This window comes from Anastrepha obliqua, chromosome 2 (genome assembly GCF_027943255.1).
Source record: "Anastrepha obliqua isolate idAnaObli1 chromosome 2, idAnaObli1_1.0, whole genome shotgun sequence".
NCBI lineage: Eukaryota > Metazoa > Arthropoda > Insecta > Diptera > Tephritidae > Anastrepha > Anastrepha obliqua.
In genome coordinates this window covers 43,118,330-43,140,010 of record NC_072893.1, presented here as the reverse complement: position 1 = coordinate 43,140,010, position 21,681 = coordinate 43,118,330, and the positions used below count along the sequence as shown (strand labels likewise).

Here is a 21,681-nt window from a genome sequence, read left to right as displayed (position 1 = left end):
CGCACTAAGAAAAAATATGCAACTTTCACGTCTTGTGTCCGCTTTTCTTATTTCTACGTTCCAATGCAAAATTTCTATTCGATGCCTTTTAAATTGTGCGCTCAATATTTATGTGCTGCTTGGTAATTCTTCCAAATAGGGTACTCGTATTCAACCTTCGAAAGGCATATGCTTTGGATCAGAAGTTTTTTCATTGCTGAAATGCGAGCAAAGGTTCTTCGATCCTGCCGAACACTTCGAGCCCACAACAAATCGAAAGACAATTATGCAAAAATCTTTCACTCTCACAGCCTTACTTTCGTAATACCGATAATACGATAACAAAATATTGTATACTCGTACATCAAAGCATTCTTATTTCCTAAAACCTGCAAAACCTACCACGACTCATTGCAAACTATTAACCTTCCAAGGGAGAAAAATTCTTTCAGTTCTATATGAAAAGCCGAAAATGAAAATATAAGTATGTTAGAAATCAAGTTGAAGAAGCGATGAACTTTGTTGTGGAAAACAGAGGAGAAGCAGATCTATATGTGTGTGCAGCGACAGCCAAGCTGAGCTTATGGCCTTAGATAGCTCCCCAACCACATCAAGGGTATTCGAGTACTATAAATTCAGGCTGAACTATGTCCGTGGACATAAAAGCCTGATGCTAACATGGGTCCCGGCATACTGGGTATCGTGAGTAACGAGACCTCTAACTCCTTAGCTACTGCTGACTCCTCTGCCACTGCCTTTTGCAGCCATCGAAGCCACGGTTAGCAAATGGGTTACTACAACCCAAAAGCGAGCTTGGCAGGCTGAGAGAGGTTGCAGATGAACTAAGCTGTTGTTACCTGTCCTGTCCGACCGACTGTCGCAAATCCTCTTGTCATTAAGTAGAAGGGACTGCTGACAGCTGGTTGGACTGATGACGGGCAATTTTCTGTGGACAAAGGCAAAGGTAGGCATCTCAGACAGTGTACTCTGCCTAGCTTGTGAAGAGGAGGATGAAATAGCGGAACACTTTCTTTGCGTCTCCCCCGCCTTCACTCGAATCAGGCTTGAGGTATATGGCACTGATGTGTTAAGAAGCGAGCACCTTGGCTCCTTGGCACCAGAAGGTCTACTCAGATTTCTTCGGAGGTCGGGTGGATTTAAAGAAAATTAAAAGGGAATCCGAGTGCAGTACAGTGGACTTAATTGGGTCTGAGTGCTGTACTTGCTAGTTGTCACAAAAAAAAAAAATCAAGTTAGTAATTTCTGTTAGTAACCAAAAATTCATCCAGAAAAGAGTTAATTGTGAAAAGGAGGTCGTGTTCAGAACACTCATTCGTGAAGACCCTGCAAAGTTATCGCGTTTATTGAACAATGGGCTCAATTTTGGGGCATGAATTCTTGGCATTCTGTAAATTCGACACTGGGCTTCCTTGGGAACCACTTTTTCGCAAGATATCATAAATGGTGAATATTGTCATATTTTTCATTTCCTTTATATAGGGTTTTTTAATAGGTGCGCTTCAACTTTTTCCGATAGGGAGGGCGAACGACGCAATACTTTTTATTTTTCGCTTGTCATTTGTAAACTTCATTAGTGTACATTTCATCATGGAACGCTACACACTTGAGCAACGATTGCAAATTGTGCAAATTTTTTATGAAAATAATCGTTCTGTTGCTGCTACTTTAAGAGCATTACGGCCATTTTACGGTCCATTTAAGAAGCAGTCCCGTTTTGGGGTTATGTGAAGTCATTGGTCTACAGTAACAATCCGGCGACGATTTGTGAGCTCAGAGCCAATATTGAACGCGAAATTGCTGGAATTTCGGCCGATTTATGCAAAAGAGTGGTCGAAAATTGGGTTCAACGATTGGACTTCGTAAAACGTGCACGCGGTGGTCATGCAAAAGAAATCGAATTTCATACTTAAATTTATATGTTCAAACTCGATAATAAAAAAAAAATTAGTTAAAAAAGTGCAACCGTTTGTGTTTTATTCAAAAAAGTTCAAAAGTTGAAGCGCTCTTACTGAAAAACCCTATATGTCCGATCTAGCCATCAGAGGTCCACCGGGAGGTCTAGAGCTACAATAAAAAAAAAAATGAAAAACGATATTTAAATTTTTGAGGCTTTTTATTTAACTTCTTTTACATACAAAAATTAAAAAGAAAATTTTTTTAATTTTAATAATTTTAAAAATGGCGCTGAATTTGAGCTTCTATTTATCTAAAACACAAAAACCATATGGTTGTAGCTATTGTATGACCCGTTGTTGTTGTTGTAGTTGTTGAGTACTTCCACTGAAATAATCCTAATTAGTGACCAGCACCGTTTTACTACCACTGCCTTCGTGTGATGTCTTTTTTTTCTTTTTTTGTTTGCTTCTAACTCAGATCCATTTAGTGAGGCCCACGTATAGCAGCAAATTCTTACCGAAAGAGCGAAGTCGGGCCCTAGCTAGCCCTGGACATTCACATAAGTCGTGGAAAAGACTTTCCTTCATCCCTTCCGCTTTACAGCTTCTGCAGATGGGGTTGAAGTGGAGGTTGAGTCTGGTTGCAAGTCCCGTACTAGAATATATATAAAAAAATATCAAAATGGCGTGGTTTTGTATTTGACACTCTAAAAATCGGGGTTTTTTTGTTTTTTATATTAATAAAAAAAATACTAAATAATTGAAATAATAATATGATTCTTGTACGGACGATAGCCATTAATGTTGTGAACTACATATTAAACTTTCGAACGATTAGGTTGAATAGTTTTTTGTTTTTTCGACAACACCAGGCCGTAAAAAGTAGTTTTGAGATACTTGAGTTTAAAGTTTTGAGAGTGCATAATGCGACCATTCATGCCGCCGTGTGAAAAATATGACTCTACCTGCTAAAACGGCTGTAGAATCGAAAATACTGGAAATATCCTTCCACAAATTTGACAGTACATTCTCAAAAGCCATCAAATTATCAAAAAAGAATCGATTTTTTGAAAATTCTAGACCACCGGGACCCCTTACAGATATAATAGCGCTTGCACACAGATGACAGAATACAGAAGGTTGTGCGTTCCGCAAGCCACTAATCTGCTTTAAGTAAATCTGATTATCTGACTGAACTAATTTGATGAAGCTGTTTTCTTAGTTTTATTAAAGTAAAAATTAGTCAGCAAAAGCACATTGCCGTCCATACTAAAACAGTTTTTTTAAATAATACAATATAATACAATTCTCAATCCGTAAGAAAAAAAATATAAACAAAACATACTAAATCAAATTTAAGAGCTTTGTTTAAACTTTCTTTATATTGTATTTATTCTATAGGTACCTAGAATAGAATACACTTGAGATTTGTACTTACAAAATTTCCATTTTGAATTTCAATTGAATATTTTGTTAAATTATTTGTGATCACTATACGTTTTTCGGTATAAAAACTGATGAAGTGCGCGCTGTTGAACTCTGGCAATGACAATAAAAGTGAAGGAACGTAATTGCGAGAAATAACATATGGGCTGAAAAGTCCCGGGCCTGACAAAGAAAACTCGTTTTTTTTTGTTGAAAATTGGCTTTATTCATCAACCTAATTTCCATCTAGAACAACGAAATCATTCCAGGGCCGCTCGAACATATCAATGTCACTTTTGTAGAACGATTTATCGTTTGCCTCGAAATAGGCCTCACTTTCAACGACAACCTCTTCATTCGAGCGTAATTTCTTACCGGAGAGCATTTTTTAGGTCTGCGTACAGTCAACTAGTATTAATTGGGGCCAAATCTGATGAATATGCTGGATGTAGGAGCAATTTCAAGTTTAATTTATGTAGTCTTGGTCCATTGTTTTGAGTTACTTGGGACACGGTGCGTTGTCTTGATGTAACAAAACAGTGAGCAAACGCGGCATCCACTTTGAACAAAGCTTTCTCATAGTCAAATGCTCATGGAATATAAAGCCAAGACGTTCTTTTGATATCTTTACGAAGTCGGCTAACTCACGCAACTTCACTTTTCGATCATTCAAAACAATTTTGCGGATTTTCTTGATGTTTTCTGGTGTTACCACCTCATTTGCTCGTCCACTGCTTTGTGATTCATTGGTGTCTTTACGACCACGTGAACTCAGCAAATCAAGGATTCATTGTTGTTTCTGATGGAGCGGAGTACCCATACCACTTTTCAATCCATTGCTTCGCTTGAACGGTATTTTTCCCCATCAAGAGGCAGTGTAAAAAAGTGTATTAAAACACGAAAATCTTTTTGATTCATTATTTCGAAAATAACAAAAGTATCGTCACTCTTAGCACAAAAACTCACGAACTAATGAATAGAATATCAAGAAATTTTAACAGTTGTCTTTCTAAGGTTAGCAATCACTGAGAAAGAGGCGAATACAACAAAATTAGTGCCACCTCTGTGTTAGACCCGGTACTTGTCAGCCCATGTGCTATGTAATTATGGTATAGATTTTTGGAAATAAAGTTTTTAACGAACTTGAAAGTTTCTTCAAAATTGCCATTGTAAGTTCATTTGATCGATGTTCTCGAAATTAAGTTAAGCTAAGCCGGCCTTCGACTCAAAAACGATTTGTTTTTGATTCTAATTAAAGTAAGATTTTTGCTAACCGAAATAAGAAAGCAATACCGTAGGACGCATCCGGAAATATCCCGAAATCTCAGGGTCAATAATTACCGCTGATATTTTCTTACTAATTAGTTTTTTTTGTCCTTGTTCACTCCAATCGGGAGCGTAGGGCTTCGACAAGACTCAGTCTTGCGTTGGTTTCGTTAATCTAATCGTTTTAGGTTGCTTATTATTAATTATTATTATATTATATATTAACTTAATACAATAAATACTCAAATAGAATGGGATGAAGAGTTTGAAAATGTTTTCTAATTTTTGCACAAAACTGGAAAATGGGATTTGTATGGGTTTTATTAGACAATGAACAATTCTTTTAAGAGGTTACATACGTCAAAAATGCGCTAAAAGGCAAACTGTTTTTAGAAGGGATAGCAATATTTTAATTTAATTTAAAAATTTATGTTAATTTCTCTTTATAAAAATTAGTGCATAAAAAATCACGTGACCCAAAAAATAATAAAAAAAAGTTGCTGCACTGTCTGCTTCATTTCGCCTTGAAATATTGATGGATCTGTCAGAAGTAAAAAAAATTCTTGTAAATAAAGTTATAATCTGTCGAGCCTGATTTTTGAATTTCGAAAAATTTTGCAATTTACGGCATTGAAAAAAAAACGTATGCGTTTTACGTCATAAATGTCACACTTTGATAAAAATATCAAAAATCAAATCTATAGAGAAAACAATTTCGAATATTAAATTATTATTGTGTGTGCCTGTGGGTTTTGCCGCTCTACGTAAAACGTCTGCTCAATTCGAATGCAAAGACAGAAGTAATTTTTTATTTCAGTATTTTCAGTTTCTTACATTTACATATGTGTGTTTGTGTGTTGCTGAGTCCCATTCCAGAGAACTGGTGGCAAGGGTGTTGGGCTGGTAACTCGCGGCCCGCTCTCTACCTAGTTAATGGGCTGTAGAAGCTATAATATTGGAAATTCCCGCATGAAAACTTCACAGAATATTCTTAAGATACTATACTTTCGAAATATCGAAAATAAAAATCGATTTTTTTTAATTTTGGACGTATTTAACCCCATAACCAAAATAAGGCACGTTCCAAAAAAGTCAAAATTGGTTTAAACGTTGATGTGCTATTATTTTGTTGCAGGGTATGAATGTTCTCGAGGCTTCTACGTTTATTTTTTTAGTATTTAATTTTTAAATTACTATGAAAGAGTGAACTCAAACTAAGACTTATCGGTTCTTAACCCAACTGCCCCATTTTTGATTTGATTCCTGTAGTTGCATACACTCTAAAAAAACAAGTGATAGTTTTCACGCGCCCATGAATATTTAGAACTCTTTCAACTTCTCGTATATGCAAATATTTTAAATGGGATTTGTGTGCGGGTGTTTCTTTGCTGCATTCGAGCATGCAATTTACATTTAGCAAAAATCAATTTAACGCAAATTATTTCATGCATTTACATTTAAACTAAGTTAAATTTTTATTTAATTCCACTCACCTATTTTCAGGAAAATGGCACCTACCTGTCTGCGCTCTTTTGCCGTGAACAAGGCTGCAAAGGCATCGTGATACCACTGCAAGCGAAAACACTGCAACCGGACTGGCGTTGCCTCACCTGTGACACAGTCTTTCCGCACTCGAAGATGTCGCGCTATCAGGACTTTGCGCTGAATACGATCAATAATCGCATTAACACGAGCACCGTGCACGATCTGATAAATTTCATTAACGAAATGTGTCCACGCTTCTGCCCACCCTCGAATTATGTGCTGGTCGAAGCGAAATTGAATGTGATTTGGCGCATGCAGCGCTACAAAGGCGATTGCACCGAGGAGGAAATGCAACATCGCGATCGCTATCGGGAGGAGATACTTGAAATATTGGAGAAACTGGGTGCTGGAGATTGTACGCTGAAAAAGTTGATTACCAATGAGATACCGTGAGCAGGGGCAGCGAGTGGCGAAGGTGGAGCTGGAGCGGCGTGCGGGGCAGAAAAAAAGCATTAAAGAAATTTTGTATTTATTGTGTTGAAGGGGGGTTTGTGTGCGCCAATATCAAAAAAATATGTGATTGCAGTGCCGAAGTGCTGGTGCTTACATACATATGCACATATTTCATTGTTATTTGATTGTTACAATAGTAATTTATTCATTTCTCTGTTTACTGTTTACCCCCATCGCTGACAGCTTTCGTGCAGCTGCAAATTTCACACTAGATTTGCTTGCGAGAACAATGCAATTATTTATGCGTTAATTTATTTATTACTAAATAGTTTTGCCCTCAAATTTATAAATATTTATTTAATGTTGGTGTGTGCGCTTTTTTCTATTGCATAATAAAGTCTTTATATTCACATAAAGTCTGAAATAAGTAGCAAATGGTTAATGAAACAATTTAAGTAAATGAAAATAATTAAATAAAATGAAAATTGCAATGAAAAGAAAAGCCGAATACGCTTCATTTCTGTCGCTGGGTAAATTAATTACATTCATTTGAATTTTATTTGCAGATGCATAGTTTGGCGCTTATTTCCTGCCATTGTTGTATTGCAAAATTTTTCTAATCTCCTTACACTTTAATAAGTACGTCTGGCCATAAGTGCATATGTGTTCAGTTCGGTTGATTTCAATTTTAATTAAATTCGAGCAACATAGACGGCATTCTTTGACAGAGCTGTGCGCCTCATGGTCAACAGAAACCAATCTCTCAGAAAGGCCACCCAACCAGAAAATGGGAAAATGCGAAAAAAATTTTGACCGAAATCTGCAAGAAGAAAAATAAAGTTTCACATATCACAAATCATATAACGGGCGTTTGAAAAGGAACTACCCAAATCTGAAAGCGCCATTAAAGCTGCTTGACAAACTTTCAATGCCAGTTTCCTTAGAAAGTTCTGACATTTCAAAAAATTACAACAATTTTAAGGTAAAATATGGAACGTAAAGGAAATATAAAGTGCGTTTAAAAAAAATTCTCCAATTTTAATTATTTATAAGTATTCGATATCTACCGATTATAACATCCGATGAGACGTTCCTTGGAGTGTTTGAGAGAAAGATTCTGCGCAAGATTTTTGGACCTTTGCACGTTGCCAATGGCGAATATTGCAGGCGATGGAATGATGAGCTATATGAGCTTTACGACGACATAGATATAGCGCAGCGAATAAAGATCCAGCGGCTCCGCTGGCTGGGTCATGTCGCCCGAATGGATGCAAACGCTCCGGTTCTGAAAGTATTCGACGCGGTACCTTCTGAAGGTAGCAGTGGAAGAGGAAGACCTCTTCTGCGTTGAAAAGATCAGGTGGAGCAGGACTTGGCTTGCCTTGGTGTGTCCAAACTCCGCCAAAGACGCGTAAGTGGTTATCGGGTCAATCAAGAAGAAGAAGTGTTTTATATTTACAAAGTAAATGACACCTAAATATACAGTCTGCGTACAGAGCGTGGTCACTGTTACACGTATATAAAAAATCACAGCGTCCTGTTTCTTTTTGTATGACATAGAGGGCACCTCAGTCCTTGATGCTTTTTGTAAAAGGTCAGCTGTCTGTCAAATTTAGTATTCAATTGAGTGGTTTTTGGAAATGAGTGCTGCTTACGCCTCTCGATTTGAGGCAATTTTTCTATGTTTGCATGAAAAAGGGCCCAAATTAACGCAAACTGCTGCTGCGAAATATATGGGAAAGTCGAAGCAGTTCGTTAGCAAGTGGATAAATCGCTATAAAAAGGTCAGTAACGTTGATGATTTTCCTGATAGCGGAAGTGTATGCAAAGTCTCAAAAAAAGACGAAAAAAAGATTCTCGCATTGTTCTCGAAAGATCCAACTTTGACTTTACGTGGAGCTGCTGTGAAATTGAAAGCAAACGGTGTTGACATATCTTACGGAACGATTTGCGGGCACTTGCTTGCCAATAAACTGAAATATCACAGTACTTTGGAAAAACCAATGTTGAGTGCAAAACACGTTGAAAAACGAGGGGAATTCGCGAAGGAAAACTTAGACCGCAATTGGAGCAACGTAATTTTTTCTGATGAATCCTTCTGGGCATTTCCGACGCAAGCCATGTAATTTAGACCAACATTCTTGACAAATTCGGAAAATTTGGAGGTGTTCCGGTATAATATGCAGAAAAACTAGTGGAAAGTATGCCCCGACGGTGCCAGGCCATCATTGACAATGCAGGAGATTGGACTTGCTACTGAGGTATTGGCATTAGGTATTGACGACCAAATTATCAATTATCAAATAAATAAAAAGCGAATTTTCGAAAAATCAATTGTTGTTATTATTTAACAATGACCACGCTCTTATGTAACAACGTAACTAGCAAAATCGTTGCGTTAGAATATAAAATAACAAAATGAAAAAAAAAAAAAAAGTTTATCAAACAGCTTCTTCACGAAGCAAAATTTGTAATTCTATTCTATTCCTATTCAAACCCCTTACGTGTGAATTCCTTTTTACATTCAGTGCAATAAATAATTTTGGCTTAAAAAAATTGTGTACATAACCAATCAATTTTTACATACATGGAATTGTATCCAATACATGGAATTGTATCCAAGTTGTAGAAATTAAATAAAAAAAAATCCAGTTTTCATAAATTTTTTAAACTTTTCAATAAAAAATAAAAAAAAAATTAAAAATTGAATATGCAATTTTAAAGCTCATTAAATTTTGGTAGAACAAAATACAATTTTCAAGTGACCCAAAATTGGTTTTGATTTTTGACAATATTTCTTTTACAAGACAAGTGCATTTTCTCCACACCAACGATTGCTCACCACCCAATACCGTCAGCAAAAACATTATCAAACATCAACGCGATTTGTATGCCCCTTTCACTTCGTTGTACCGAAATTCAATGGGCTATAAAACTGCATACTTAATTTCCTAAAAAAATTTATTGAAAATCTTACGAAAATATGTTTTTTGTATGGACCATTTTTGTTTTTATTTAGCATAAAGTTTGGAACTGGATTTATGGGGAAAAAATGTTTGATTTAGTATCCAAAAACTTATTTAAACTAGTCAATAAGTCCCTACACTACAACAAAACAAGTTAGCTTGTTATACTTATATGTAAGAGAAGCTAATAAGAAAAAACAAAAACAAGATCAAAAGGTGAATATCACTTCACCTCGAAAAATTTAGTGTATAAATTTCAATAAAAATTTATTTTTTATGCGTAGGCTAAATTTCAATTCAGTTGAAATTAAACTATCAGCGATTATAATACAACTGCGGTGGAAAATGATGTACTCGCCTTGCACTTGAACGCAGTTTGGAATTGCTGCAATCTTTCCAAGGTCAAGTCTCTATTGTCGAAATAAGTCGTTTGTTGAAAGTTTAGGCTGACATGTAGCACCCACCAGGCTTAATGCATGCAAGTCTGCGCAAAAAGTTCATTCGACTGATTGCCTAGTAGACAATAGCAACGGTCTTCGGTTCGTATCAAAAAGAAAGTGGCTGCTATACCCTCGATACTCAACAGCCTACATCCTACTCCCTAGACCCTTTATCCTACTCAATCTATGAACGCCGATTTTTCATCGAGTCTAATAACTGAATATTTCATAGCCCACCCTAATTTGTCTCATTTCATTATCGGATAGTATGGTGGCCGCCCTAGTCGAATAGTTGGTGCGTGAATAACATTCATTGATGCCCGGATTCGAAATCTCGGGCATGAAACACCAAATGATGAAAAACGTTTTTTTCTAATAGCTGTCGCCCCTTGGCAGGCAATGCAAACCTTCTAGGGTATTTCTGAAATATTCATGAAAAAGCTTCTCATAAAAACCGTCTGGCTTTCGGAGGCGGCTTAAAACTGTAGGTCTCTCCATATGCAAAATAGTAATTGAAAATTGGCTACATCGAATCTTGCTCGCAAGACTTGTAAGAAGTGGATAAATTGGCAAATAAAGGCTCTGCAAGTATGCCACTAGGCCCTGAACCCTTTCTAGGTGTCAATTCCGCATCGATTCAACTATGGATTGATGAGGTCTACCCACAGAGGTCGTTGGTCTGAGTTGAACTCGTGCAGAGTAGCCAAGTGATTTGTTAAAGAATTAAACAGGAAAACAGCAACCTTTCTCCTAAAACTCAGCAGAAAGGACCTGAGAGTACTGGTGGGTGTAATCACAGGGTACAACGACTGTGGTCAGCATATGGCTACCATGGGCGTCATAGACAGCCCGATATGCCAATCCTGTCTTGAGAATGACGACACTGCAGAGTATTTTCTCTGTAGCTGTCCTGCATTTTCCAGAATCAGACTTAGGATATTGGGTTGCGATACACGGAGTATGGATCCTCTTCGGGATCTCTTAAAATTCATCAATGAATCCACGAGATTTGTGGAAGAGTGACCTCAAACTAATTTATCCGTTTTTACCATCTACCTTTTATCATTCCTATCTCTATTGTTTCTACTGAAATATATCCGGGTGTAGTACAATGGTCTACTGGCTGAGTGCTTGGACTTGTCCAACCCCCCCCCCCCCCCCCCCCCCCAAATCTAATCTAATCGAAGAAGTCATGTAAGAAAACTTAATTAAAAACAGTGATGTGAATTTTTCTTAAAGGAAGAAGTTTCATAATAATAATTGGTTTTCTAGGTATTCAAAAATAAAATGAAATTTCATAAAAAGTAGAGAAAGAGTAAACATCGTGAAATCCCTGCGATTGAAGGTTTATTTACTTGTACTATTTGCACTAATTGCATAGAATATTTCACATTTTTCTAAATGAAAAAATTTCTAGACCAACACATGAAACCTAAGGCATTTGGTATAATGCCAAGTGGGTAGTGTTACTTGCTACTGCAACGCTTAATAAATCTGTCAACAGGCATTTAGGACTCGACATTCTGCAACAATGTTTGTTCGCGTTGAGTACCCATTTAAATGGGCGCAAAGATTTTTGAAGATAATCGTAAACATAACAATGCAAAATTGCAAAAAGGCATCAGAGGCCCACATTTTCACTTGCACATGCAAGGAATGCATTTGCTTATAGGTACATATGTATGTGTATGTATGTGCATGCGGTTCACAATGCAATGACAAATGGTATGTGGGTTGTGCTTGCGTTAAGGCTTTCAGTATACCCAGTGGGAAATATTCTTCATTTTAATTAGCACTCTAGCCGCCTAAGCCATTTTGCGTGACTCCCAAAATATTTCGTAGACATTTCTCTTAAAATGGAGCGTAATTTCGGACCACTGGTTGAAGCATTTTTTGCGTGGAAGAGGTGGAAGGCTCTTCGTTCCTAGGCCACCAATAGAGAGCACAGTATCGAGTAATTCAACAAAGAGATCTTTAGACGTTTACAAAACTCTTTTATATTAAAGAGTTCCCAAAGCAACGCTGTAATGGGTTCCGAGTTAGGAAACGTTTGAAGGCAGCGAAGGAGCTGGCGATGTCGCAAAAACGTGCGCACAAATAACGGCTTTTCTGTGAAATATCCAAAGGAATACGAGGACTGCTTACTTACTAGGTTAGGTTAGGTTGAAGCGGTTGTCCTGTGGGACAAACTCAGGCTCATAGATCATTTTGATGCCGCGTGGGGAGCTTGTCCTTATCCTAAAACCAGTGTGTGCTTTTCAAAAATTTTTAAATATCTCTGATTTCTGTAGAACTGAGACCTTCCAACTCATCAAAAAATTGTTCACCTAGAATAGTAAACCTGCATCTGGATAGAGCAGGACAGTGGCACAGTAGGTGCGAGATTGTCTCTTCCTCGTCCTCATCTAGACAACTTCTACAGAAGTCATGTGTTTGCACACCCATCCTTTGGGCGTGTCTACCTATTAGGCAGTGCCTCGTTATGACTGAGATCAATGTGCTAAGACTGTGTTTATTTTGGCTTAGCAGAAATTCTGTGCGTTTAGAGTCGGCCCCAGTTGACGGGCGATTTTTCAGGTGGCTTCAGTGCGCTATCTTTCGTTTGCTTTCTTTACAATTTCTTCAAGGATGAGTAGCTTACATGTTTGCAAGGGTATCACCTGTGTCATTATCTATGTACTCATCAGACAATTTAGTGCCGAGTCTCGCTAGTTCATTGGCTCTACAGTTACCCTCAATGTCGCGATGGCCAGGAACCCATGCTACCTTTAGGTGAAATGACTCAGCCATCTCGTTAAGAGATGTGCGGCATTTCATGGCTACCTTGAAGGTTGTCGACTGTTTTGTGAGGGAATTTATCGCCGCTTGGCTATCAGTGAAAATGTAGATATCATTTCCGGATATCGCATCACACTGTATCAGTGTCGCGGCTTTTATTATTGTCATCAGTTCAGCCTGAAAGACACTACAGTAGTCGGGGAGCCGAAAACTGAAGGAGATCCCCAGATGTTCGGAATATACATCTCCGCCCACCCTGTCCTCGAGGTTCGAGCCATCTGTGTATACATGGATGAACTCGCCCTGTCTCACATAGTCCCATTCCTACTCTTCCCTTGAGGGTAGGAGGGTCGTAAACCATGTAACGTCAAGTATAGGCGGGAGTGCATAGTCCACCAGTCCGGGAAGCCCCAAAGGGCCAGCCAGGATTTTACCGTGACCATAATCCGTGTTTGACCACTTATTTAGAGTGTTCAGCCTTATTGCCGCACTGCGTGCATTATATATTGCCTGCAGATCTAACGATCTTAGCTTACTTACTAAGTCGACGGAAGAAGTCTCATTGGCGCACTGCCCATTGGAAAAGGTAATTCAAGAGGTTTGGCTTCTTCTTGAAACGTATCTGAGTTGTTGTTACTAGCGCTGCTTATTTATTTATTTCTTCTTCCGATTTCGTAGTTTGAATGTCAAAGCGAGGTTTCCTTTGTTGCTTTAATTGATTTTGACATTTAATCCAACAAAATTTCCAAAAAAAAAAAACAAATATTGTATAATTATTGTTATTGCTCTAGCGACTTCTCCTTGTAGAATCTAAAAACATTTACCGGTTGTTGAGATGAAACTTACTGAAGAAACGGGCTGTGGATTATGTAGGAGGCTGAAGACATGCCAGAAAATGTGTAACATAAGCAACTGTAGGGAGTAACTCTGAGGTGTAAATAATCCTAGAAGCGCTTATGGATGTAGCGTGTGCTGAATGACATTGAAGTCTGCGGGAGTAGCGGGTAGCTGTGTGCGCTTATAGTAGTCTAAGTTGTAGGTGAAGAGAGAGGTGCATGATCCCTGTGACCGTGCTGCTAAACGCAGCTATGAGACTAGCTTTACCCCAGAGGACGAAAACGGTAGTTGGAGACGTATGGTTTCGTTTTCTTTGAAGTTTATGTTAGGAAAGATACTAAGGGTTTACAGGTACTACATCAGGGTCTTTGTTCATATGAAAATGGCGGCAGATGAGCTCCAGAGGTGAAAGTAGGTTGTGTGCAGTTTATAAGGTGGACAAGTTCCACCACTAGAATGGAGGAGAATAGGCTGACGATGCTGTTTCCCTCACACTATTTTCGCCAACAAAAAATCCCACGGATGATTGAGGACTAGAAGAAGACAGAATAAGTAGCTGTACCCATTTTATAATTTGTGTACTCAAACGTCCTGAAAAGAGAAACCTTCTGAGCTTGATGCACTTGATGAAGTACACATCTGCCTGATGGCCTTACATTTGAGGATCACCCAGAGTTAAGTGACCTTTTTTTAAGAGCCAATACAAAAAATACATTTAAGCTGCAGTGCGAGTATTCTCTATATTCCAATAGCTACATTGGAGGACACACATGCTTCGTTGGGGGTTGAAAATGTGTTTTCTACTTCGTTTTTAAAAAATCGATTTCAATGCCTTACTATTTTAAAAATGAGCGATTCCATATCAAGTGATCCAAGTATTTTTGAATTTGTTGGAAATTTCCCTGAAAATTGGTTTATTTGCAGGTTTCTGTATTATAAAAAGTAAATTGTTCTTTCAGCACACATTTTTTTTTTATTTTAGCATAAAATATAAAAAATTAAACTTGTTTATGAAATATTTTTTGCGTAAACATATTTTGTTTTTTTTTTTTCATTTTTAAAACTTTCCTTTCCTACTAAAGAAAAAAATTCAATTCATTTCAAATATGAGGAACTTTTTTTTTTTTCAAACAAAAAAAATTTTTCAAAACAAAGTTTTCTTAAGATATATTTCTCACTCTTTGTATTTTCTTTCTTAAACATTTTTAGCAACATTTTTTTTTTTCAAACAAAAAAAATTTTTCAAAACAAAGTTTTCTTAAGGGGGGGGGGGCGGGGGGGGGGGGGGGTAACGTTTTTAAATTTTTTTTTGTGCATTTTTTTTTTATTTGGTTTTTTAAATGAAGAACCTTTCAAGAATATTCTGTGAAAATTTTAGATGAATCGGAGCAAAACTTACAAAGATACAGCCATGTAAGTGTTGCTACCTACCTGGCTCAACCGCGCGCCATTTGTACTTTAAAGCGTTGTTCCCATAACTTACGTTTTCAAAGTCGGTGCCCCTCATAACTTTCAAACTACTACACCGATCCTTTTGAAATTTTGAACACTTTTTCTGTAGATGTTTTACAAGGTAACGCCGAAGGGTTTTTTTCGAATTTGTTGATACTTTTGTTTTTACGGTAACTAATTCACCGATTTTTTACGCGAAAATCGTGTTTTTGACTTTAACGTGTTCCCAAAAATCGAAAAATTTTTAATTTCAAAAAACCCTCTCGGCGTTACCCGGAGAAAACGATTATCTAACGAAATAACTTTGGTTTTTTGATTTCAAATGATTTAACACCTAGTTATGAGGGGCACCGCAAAACTACTTTTTTTTGAGATGCGTCCGAATAATTTCTGCCATTGCCGTATTTTTAAATATTTTTGGATGAAAATTTCACAAAATATACTTCAAATGCTATAGTTTTATGTAGTAAAAGATTTGACGAATAAATTTTAACTGTGTCATCAAAAAAAAAAAATCATAAAAATGTGCCTTTTTTTCCGTGAATTAACGTTACCCCCCCCTTAAGATATATTTCTCACTCTTTGTATTTTCTTTCTTAAACATTTTTAGCAAATTTTTTTTATTTTTTTTATTTTTGAAACTCTCAGGGATTACTGAGAATAGTTAGACTACGTAACAAAAACATTTGAAGAGGGTGTTTTTTAAAAATGTCAAACAAATTTTACAAACAAATTTTAACAAAAAAAAACTAATACAACATTTTTCTAAAAAATAATTTTTTTAACGGTATATTTTATACTCAGAAATTTAAAAAAAAATTTTTTAAAGGTATATTTTTCCTAAAAAATGTTAAGTGCTTGATCTTTGCCGAAGATACCTATTTCCGCGTTGTCAGCATAACTCCTGACAGGATCATCAAAAATGACTCGAAAATTTAGGGTAATATCCCTGAGATGTTGTAGAAATTAATAAGAATTGTAGAAATTAATAAGAAAACAAATCAAATCAATTTTTTTAACCCACGAAACCCATGTAACTCCTTAAGGCTACTTATTCAAAACATGTTATTTTTTTTGTTAAACATTTTAGGGGAAAAACATTTAATTTTTTATTTTTAAAAATTTTTATTTCAGGGATTTACTGAGCATAGTCTCAGCCACTAAAGAAAAAAATTTAAGGAGGGTGTTTTTAAAAATGACAAAAAAAAAATTTTTCAAAAAAATAAAAAAACAAAAAAAATACAGCAGTTTTCCTAAATAAATTTTTTTTAAATTATTTATACTCAAAAATTAAAAAAAAAATTTTTAAGTTCAATCTTATCCTAAAAACATTCAAGTGTCTGATCATTGAAGAAGATATTTCCCTCTAAAAAAGTCTACATAAAAAAAAAAATAATTTTTTTTAATTAAAACAAAAAATATTAAAAAATTGTTTTTAAATTAAAAAAAAAAAATATTTAAGGTATATTTTATCCGACTTTTTCAAAACAATTTAGGGGGGAAATATTTTTCTTTTAATATAATATTTAAAAATTTCATCGCTTATCGATAGTCTCAACTACTAAAGAAACCAATCTGAGGAGGGTGTTTTTCAAAAACGGCAAACAAATGTTTAAGTATCTGATCATTGCTGAAGATATTTCATTTTAAAAAATTCAATATCAAAATTTTCAACTTTGAATAAATCCTAAAATTATTAAATTAAAAAAAATGTTCAGCAAAAATTTGTAATATATTAATTTCAAATTACTGAAATAAGTTACAGTACTCCGTTTCCCAAACCTACAAATAAACTAATTTTCAAAAAAATTTACGACACGCCCAAAATCTCAGGATCCCTTGGCATGGAATCGCTCAATGGTCTTCTGGCTCTTCTAAATGCATATACGAGTGTGTATGTATGTATGTTGTTGTTGTTGTTAATAGGTATATGTGCATGTACTTCCATCTTTCATAGTTGCCAAATTTTGTATGCAAATGATTAATGTAGCTCTGATTGTAATCAAAGAAATTGTGGCGCGTTGTAGCTAGAGAATCTAAACGAGATATATAGAGCAGACGGCGAAAAGCATCACAACACTTTTCAATTTTAAGTATATAATTAAAATGTACAAATAATAAATAAATAAATACAAATTGCATTATTCCAACGAGGAAGACACAACTGCATACTGGCATAGTTGGCGTTTGGTTCACCTTGTGAAACAACCCAGTGTACAATTTTTCAAGTACCGATGACAGGTAAGTAAGATATAACCAGCTATCAATTATGGGACTATTATATGGCAGCTATCATATGGGAGATGCGATGTGGATTCATTCATGATGACATACAAAAAATTTAATACAAAATAAATAAAGAGATTTTCAATACGCGCACCCGAACTTCTGCAGTATATGGCGGCCATCTCGACTATCAAACTTAACAAAAATGTTTTTTAGTTTTATCCCTCAACCATGGAATACCACACGATTCAATAACGCTTTGAAATTGATATAATTGTTAAACAAAATTAGTGCACTGTTCGCAAAGTGCTCCATGTGCTGCGTTCGGGAAGAAAATCTGCTTGTGAGATTAGGCTCATTTCTGGTTAAGTGCCTTGTTTACAAGGAAAATTGCCGGATTGGAGAGCGAAAAATCAGTTTGCGGTACCTCTTCTTCTTCTTGATTAGCGCGGTAATCGCTTACGCGATTTTGGCCGAGCTTAACAAAGCGCGCCAGTCGTTTATTTTTCGTGCTAACCGGCGTCAGTTGGACACACTAAGTGAAGCCAAGTCCTTATCCATCTGATCTTTCCAACTTAAAGGAGGCCTTCCTCTTCATCTGCTACCACCAGCTGGCACCGCATCGAATACTTTTTGGACCGGAGCCTTTGGGGCCATTCGAAAGAAATAACACAGCCAATGTACCCGCTGGGCCTTTATTCGCTGCGCTATGTCTTTACCGTCGTGAACCTCATACAGCTTATTGTTCCATCGCCTACGATACTCGGCGTTGCCAACGTGCAAAGGTCGACAAATCTTCCGGAGAATCTACAACCTCGAAATCATAACAGTGGAGAGCGTGCCGATACGCGAGTGCGCCGACTGTTTGTTTGATGACAGGAGGTACTTCGTTTTGTCCTCTGTCACCACCAGGCCCATTCGCTGTGCTTCTTTATCCAGCTTGGAAAAGGCAGAAGTAACAGCGCCGTTGTCAAGGCCGATTATGTTGATATCATCCTTTCAGGAATTTCAATATTTCTGACCAAAGTCGGAAATTTCACTGTGAGTCCAGTGTGAGTGATGCAATAAAAAATTCTCAGAAATTTCAACAAAACTATTTAGATCGCTCGCTTTGAGAGGCACATATTCCATATGCATATTAAAACTGACTCGAAAATGGTAAAGAGATGGTTCGCACCTAGCGGATAGTAAGACCAGTGCGGGTGTCTTTGCGCCAATCTTCAAAAGGCGAATACTAATGGATGGCTATTCCACAAATTTTTCAGCGGGGATCCCTAGCAAAGAAATATTTGGCAGAAAATGCTTATCTCGACGTGGATCTGTATTGGGGTAGAAAGCCCGGCAGCCTTATGTTCTCAGCAGTATCACATAATAACATTCGAGCTCGACAAATAATACTTCATTGTTCCCAATTCTCTGGGTACCAGAATATGGAAGCCATGAAATATGCAGACCGCCTAGCGAACTAAGATGCTATGCTAAGGTGCAATGTGCCTGACCCGCTTTGTGGGCCTACCAAAACCATAATAAAGACAAGGAACTCATACGATACTAAATAGAAAGGGCAGGAAAGAGACAGGCAAGGATTTTATTCTTCGTTTTATATTACCATCAAATTAGCTCCTAATAGATGGAGACGATTTGTGAACTAACAGGGGATGGTATACGGAAAACTGTAATCTTCACTATCATTTGAGGAAACGAAAAAAACTATATTGATAGTGACACTTAGATCACTTTTCTGTAAGTCTGGTTAATATCCCTTTAACCATTGGCAACTTAACTAAATGAGGGCTGATATGAAATTACAATTCCTCTAGCTAACGTCGTGTTAGATCGCTGATTGTGAATGCTCCACATCACCTCAGTTTCTTTACTATTATTAATTGTAATTTATCTTACCGTTTTGAGTGTTCTTGTATTTTCTAGTACTTTTATTTAATAATAATCTTTTAATTCCTGCCCTCCCTGATCAACACAGGGCCTCTACAAAAACTTCTTTGAAAGATTTTCCCTAAGTTCTTTTCGGAGAATTCTCTTCCAAGTGCACCAAGGGCGTTCTTTTTTCTAACGCCTTTTGGAGTTCTTGCCTGCATATTTCTGTGGGATCCTTTCGAAGAGTACAGCCTCCACTTCCTTTATTTATTTCATCTGGAGGTGTAATTGCTTACAATTCGCCCAAAGCTATCTACTGTTGATTGTTCTGGGCCACCAAATCCGCAGTAAACGTCTTAAACATTTGTTGACAAAAACTTGCAGCTTATTTGCAGCCTCACAGCCACACAAAAGGACTGATTTTACATTTGGGTTGAAAATACGCAGCTTTGTATGTGTGGAAATCGATGTAGACTTCCACATCTTGTTCAGCTGCAGTTCTGCTTTGTATGTCGTCCTCTGTACCTCCGTCCGTAGAAATCACTTTTTCCAGGTAGGTGAAGTTGTTGACGTTTTGAATGCCGGACATGAAAAAGCCCGCCGTAAAAAATATCTGCCGTTCGGAGCCGGCTTGAAGCTGTAGGTCCCTCCATTTGTGGAACAACACCAAGACGCACACCACAAATAGGAGGAGCAGCTTCGGCGGCCGCCGTAGCCGAATGGGTTGGTGCGTGATCACCATTCGGAATTCACTGAGAGGTCGTTGGTCCGAATCTCGGTGAAAGCAAAATTAATAAAAACATTTTTCTAATAGCGGTCGCCCCTCGGCAGGCAATGGCAAACCTCCGAGTGTATTTCTGCCATGAAAAAGCTCCTCATAAAAATATCTGCCGTTCGGAGTCGGCTTGAAACTGTAGGTCCCTCCATTTGTGGAACAACACCAAGACGCACACCACAAATAGGAGGAGGAGCTCGGCCAAACACCTAACAGAAGTGTACGCGCCAATTATTTTTTTTTTTTTTTATATATACATATATAAAAGAATGAAATCGGATTCTCGGGAGGAGAAGCAAAAGAGCATTTCAATAACATCTTTAGAAAGCCTTGCTATAGCTTTAAACTCTGAAGTGGGGTATGCATTCATAATATCTCATGAATGTTATTTCGAGTTCACGTCGATCGGAGCAAAATTGAAGAGATTATAAGAATGTGAACGTCCGTTACTCGCAGATAAGTTCTGTGGCGATCTTGCAGCCTGTCACTAAAAATAAAAGTTAAAATCATCAATACCGGCGTAAAATAGGTTCCCCGGTATGGTTGTGAGACCTGGCTTGTGTTTGACTACATAAGTCGACGTCGTCAAACGTTTGTCAACAAATGCCTCAATTATATGCCGTGTCAATCTCCAATATGGACCTTCTTCTGCTTATCAAAGGTTCCCTATTAATTCCGAAATAAAAAGACGAAAATCGAATTGGATGGGACATATTTTCCGTAGAGAATACGATTATGTTGCCAAAATGGCTTTTCCATAGGAATTCGCAAGGAAGTCGACACAGAGGTCGCTTTTTTACGAATTCTCTTTAAACTGTTATGCCTGTCCGAGCGTAACGCGAGCAATACGAACTTACTCCACGACGGCTTTGGTAATGGTCCCTGAACTTCTTCCACTCCACCTTGTAGCCAAAGGGTCGGCAGCTAGAGCAGCACTAAGACTTCCAGGCGCACCAGTGTGATTTGCTGATGGGTCCAAAGTGGATCCATTTTTCAGGCGGGGGTATTCATGTCATCGTAGAGGTAAGTGTGATCCCAACATCAACATTTTCTCTGACAGTCAATCAGGTCTAAAAACGCTAGATAGCTTCTCATTCCACTCTAGGCTGACCTGGGAATGTTTTAAAATTCTCGATGCTCAAGCATCAATAAACTGTGTTACTCTGATGTGGGTACCAGGACACGAGGGGGACGAAGGGAATGGAATTGCGGACACTTTAGCGAAAAAAAGTGCAAACACCGCACCTGACTAAATTACCTGGGAAGCGGAGGAATTAATCCTATAGCAGTTTTAGGATTTATTAATAGCCTAAAACTCTTTGAGTACTACACTATGTACACCTGTGCTCAAAATAATTGTGAAGTTTGGACAATTAATTTTATTTATGAAATTTAAATTGATTTTTATAGAAGCACAGTCCATTTTAGAACCAAAACCTTATCCGAGTTTTAAAAAATTCCACAAATTTACATCAAAATCTCAAACTTTTTATTTAGAATTTTGAAACTAATTGTGAGTATGCCGTTTTATAACACATTCGATTCCAGTAAAGCGGAATGCAGTTTTGAAGCGGTTGAAATTTTTATTGATTTTTGTGAATTTTTTTTTGCAAACGTCATTTTTTCCATACAAAAATTATTTCAAACAAGCGCCTTTTTGTATAGCTGTTTCGCCCACAAGGGACATGCTTAGGTCACTGCTCCCAAATACAAGTTGGGATACTTTTTTTACCATAAGCCTCTTCTTTCGCCAAGCGTCGACATGTGAAGTCATATATTTTGCGTATTTTATGGGCAATACTTTGAAA

At 37.2% G+C, this 21,681-nt stretch overlaps 1 protein-coding gene across 2 annotated transcripts in view; it reads left to right on the top strand.

Moving 5' to 3' along the window:
* The window catches only part of LOC129238941 (SET domain-containing protein SmydA-8), a 43,934-nt gene extending 36,902 nt beyond the window's left edge, over positions 1–7,032 (top strand). For both annotated transcript variants that reach the window (XM_054874185.1, XM_054874184.1), the window contains exon 2: positions 6,090–7,032. In XM_054874185.1, the coding sequence (XP_054730160.1) occupies positions 6,090–6,524 (435 nt within the window). In that variant the 3' untranslated portion in view covers positions 6,525–7,032. The remainder of the gene's footprint in view (positions 1–6,089) is intronic.
* Positions 7,033–21,681: the final 14,649 nt, after the last annotated feature.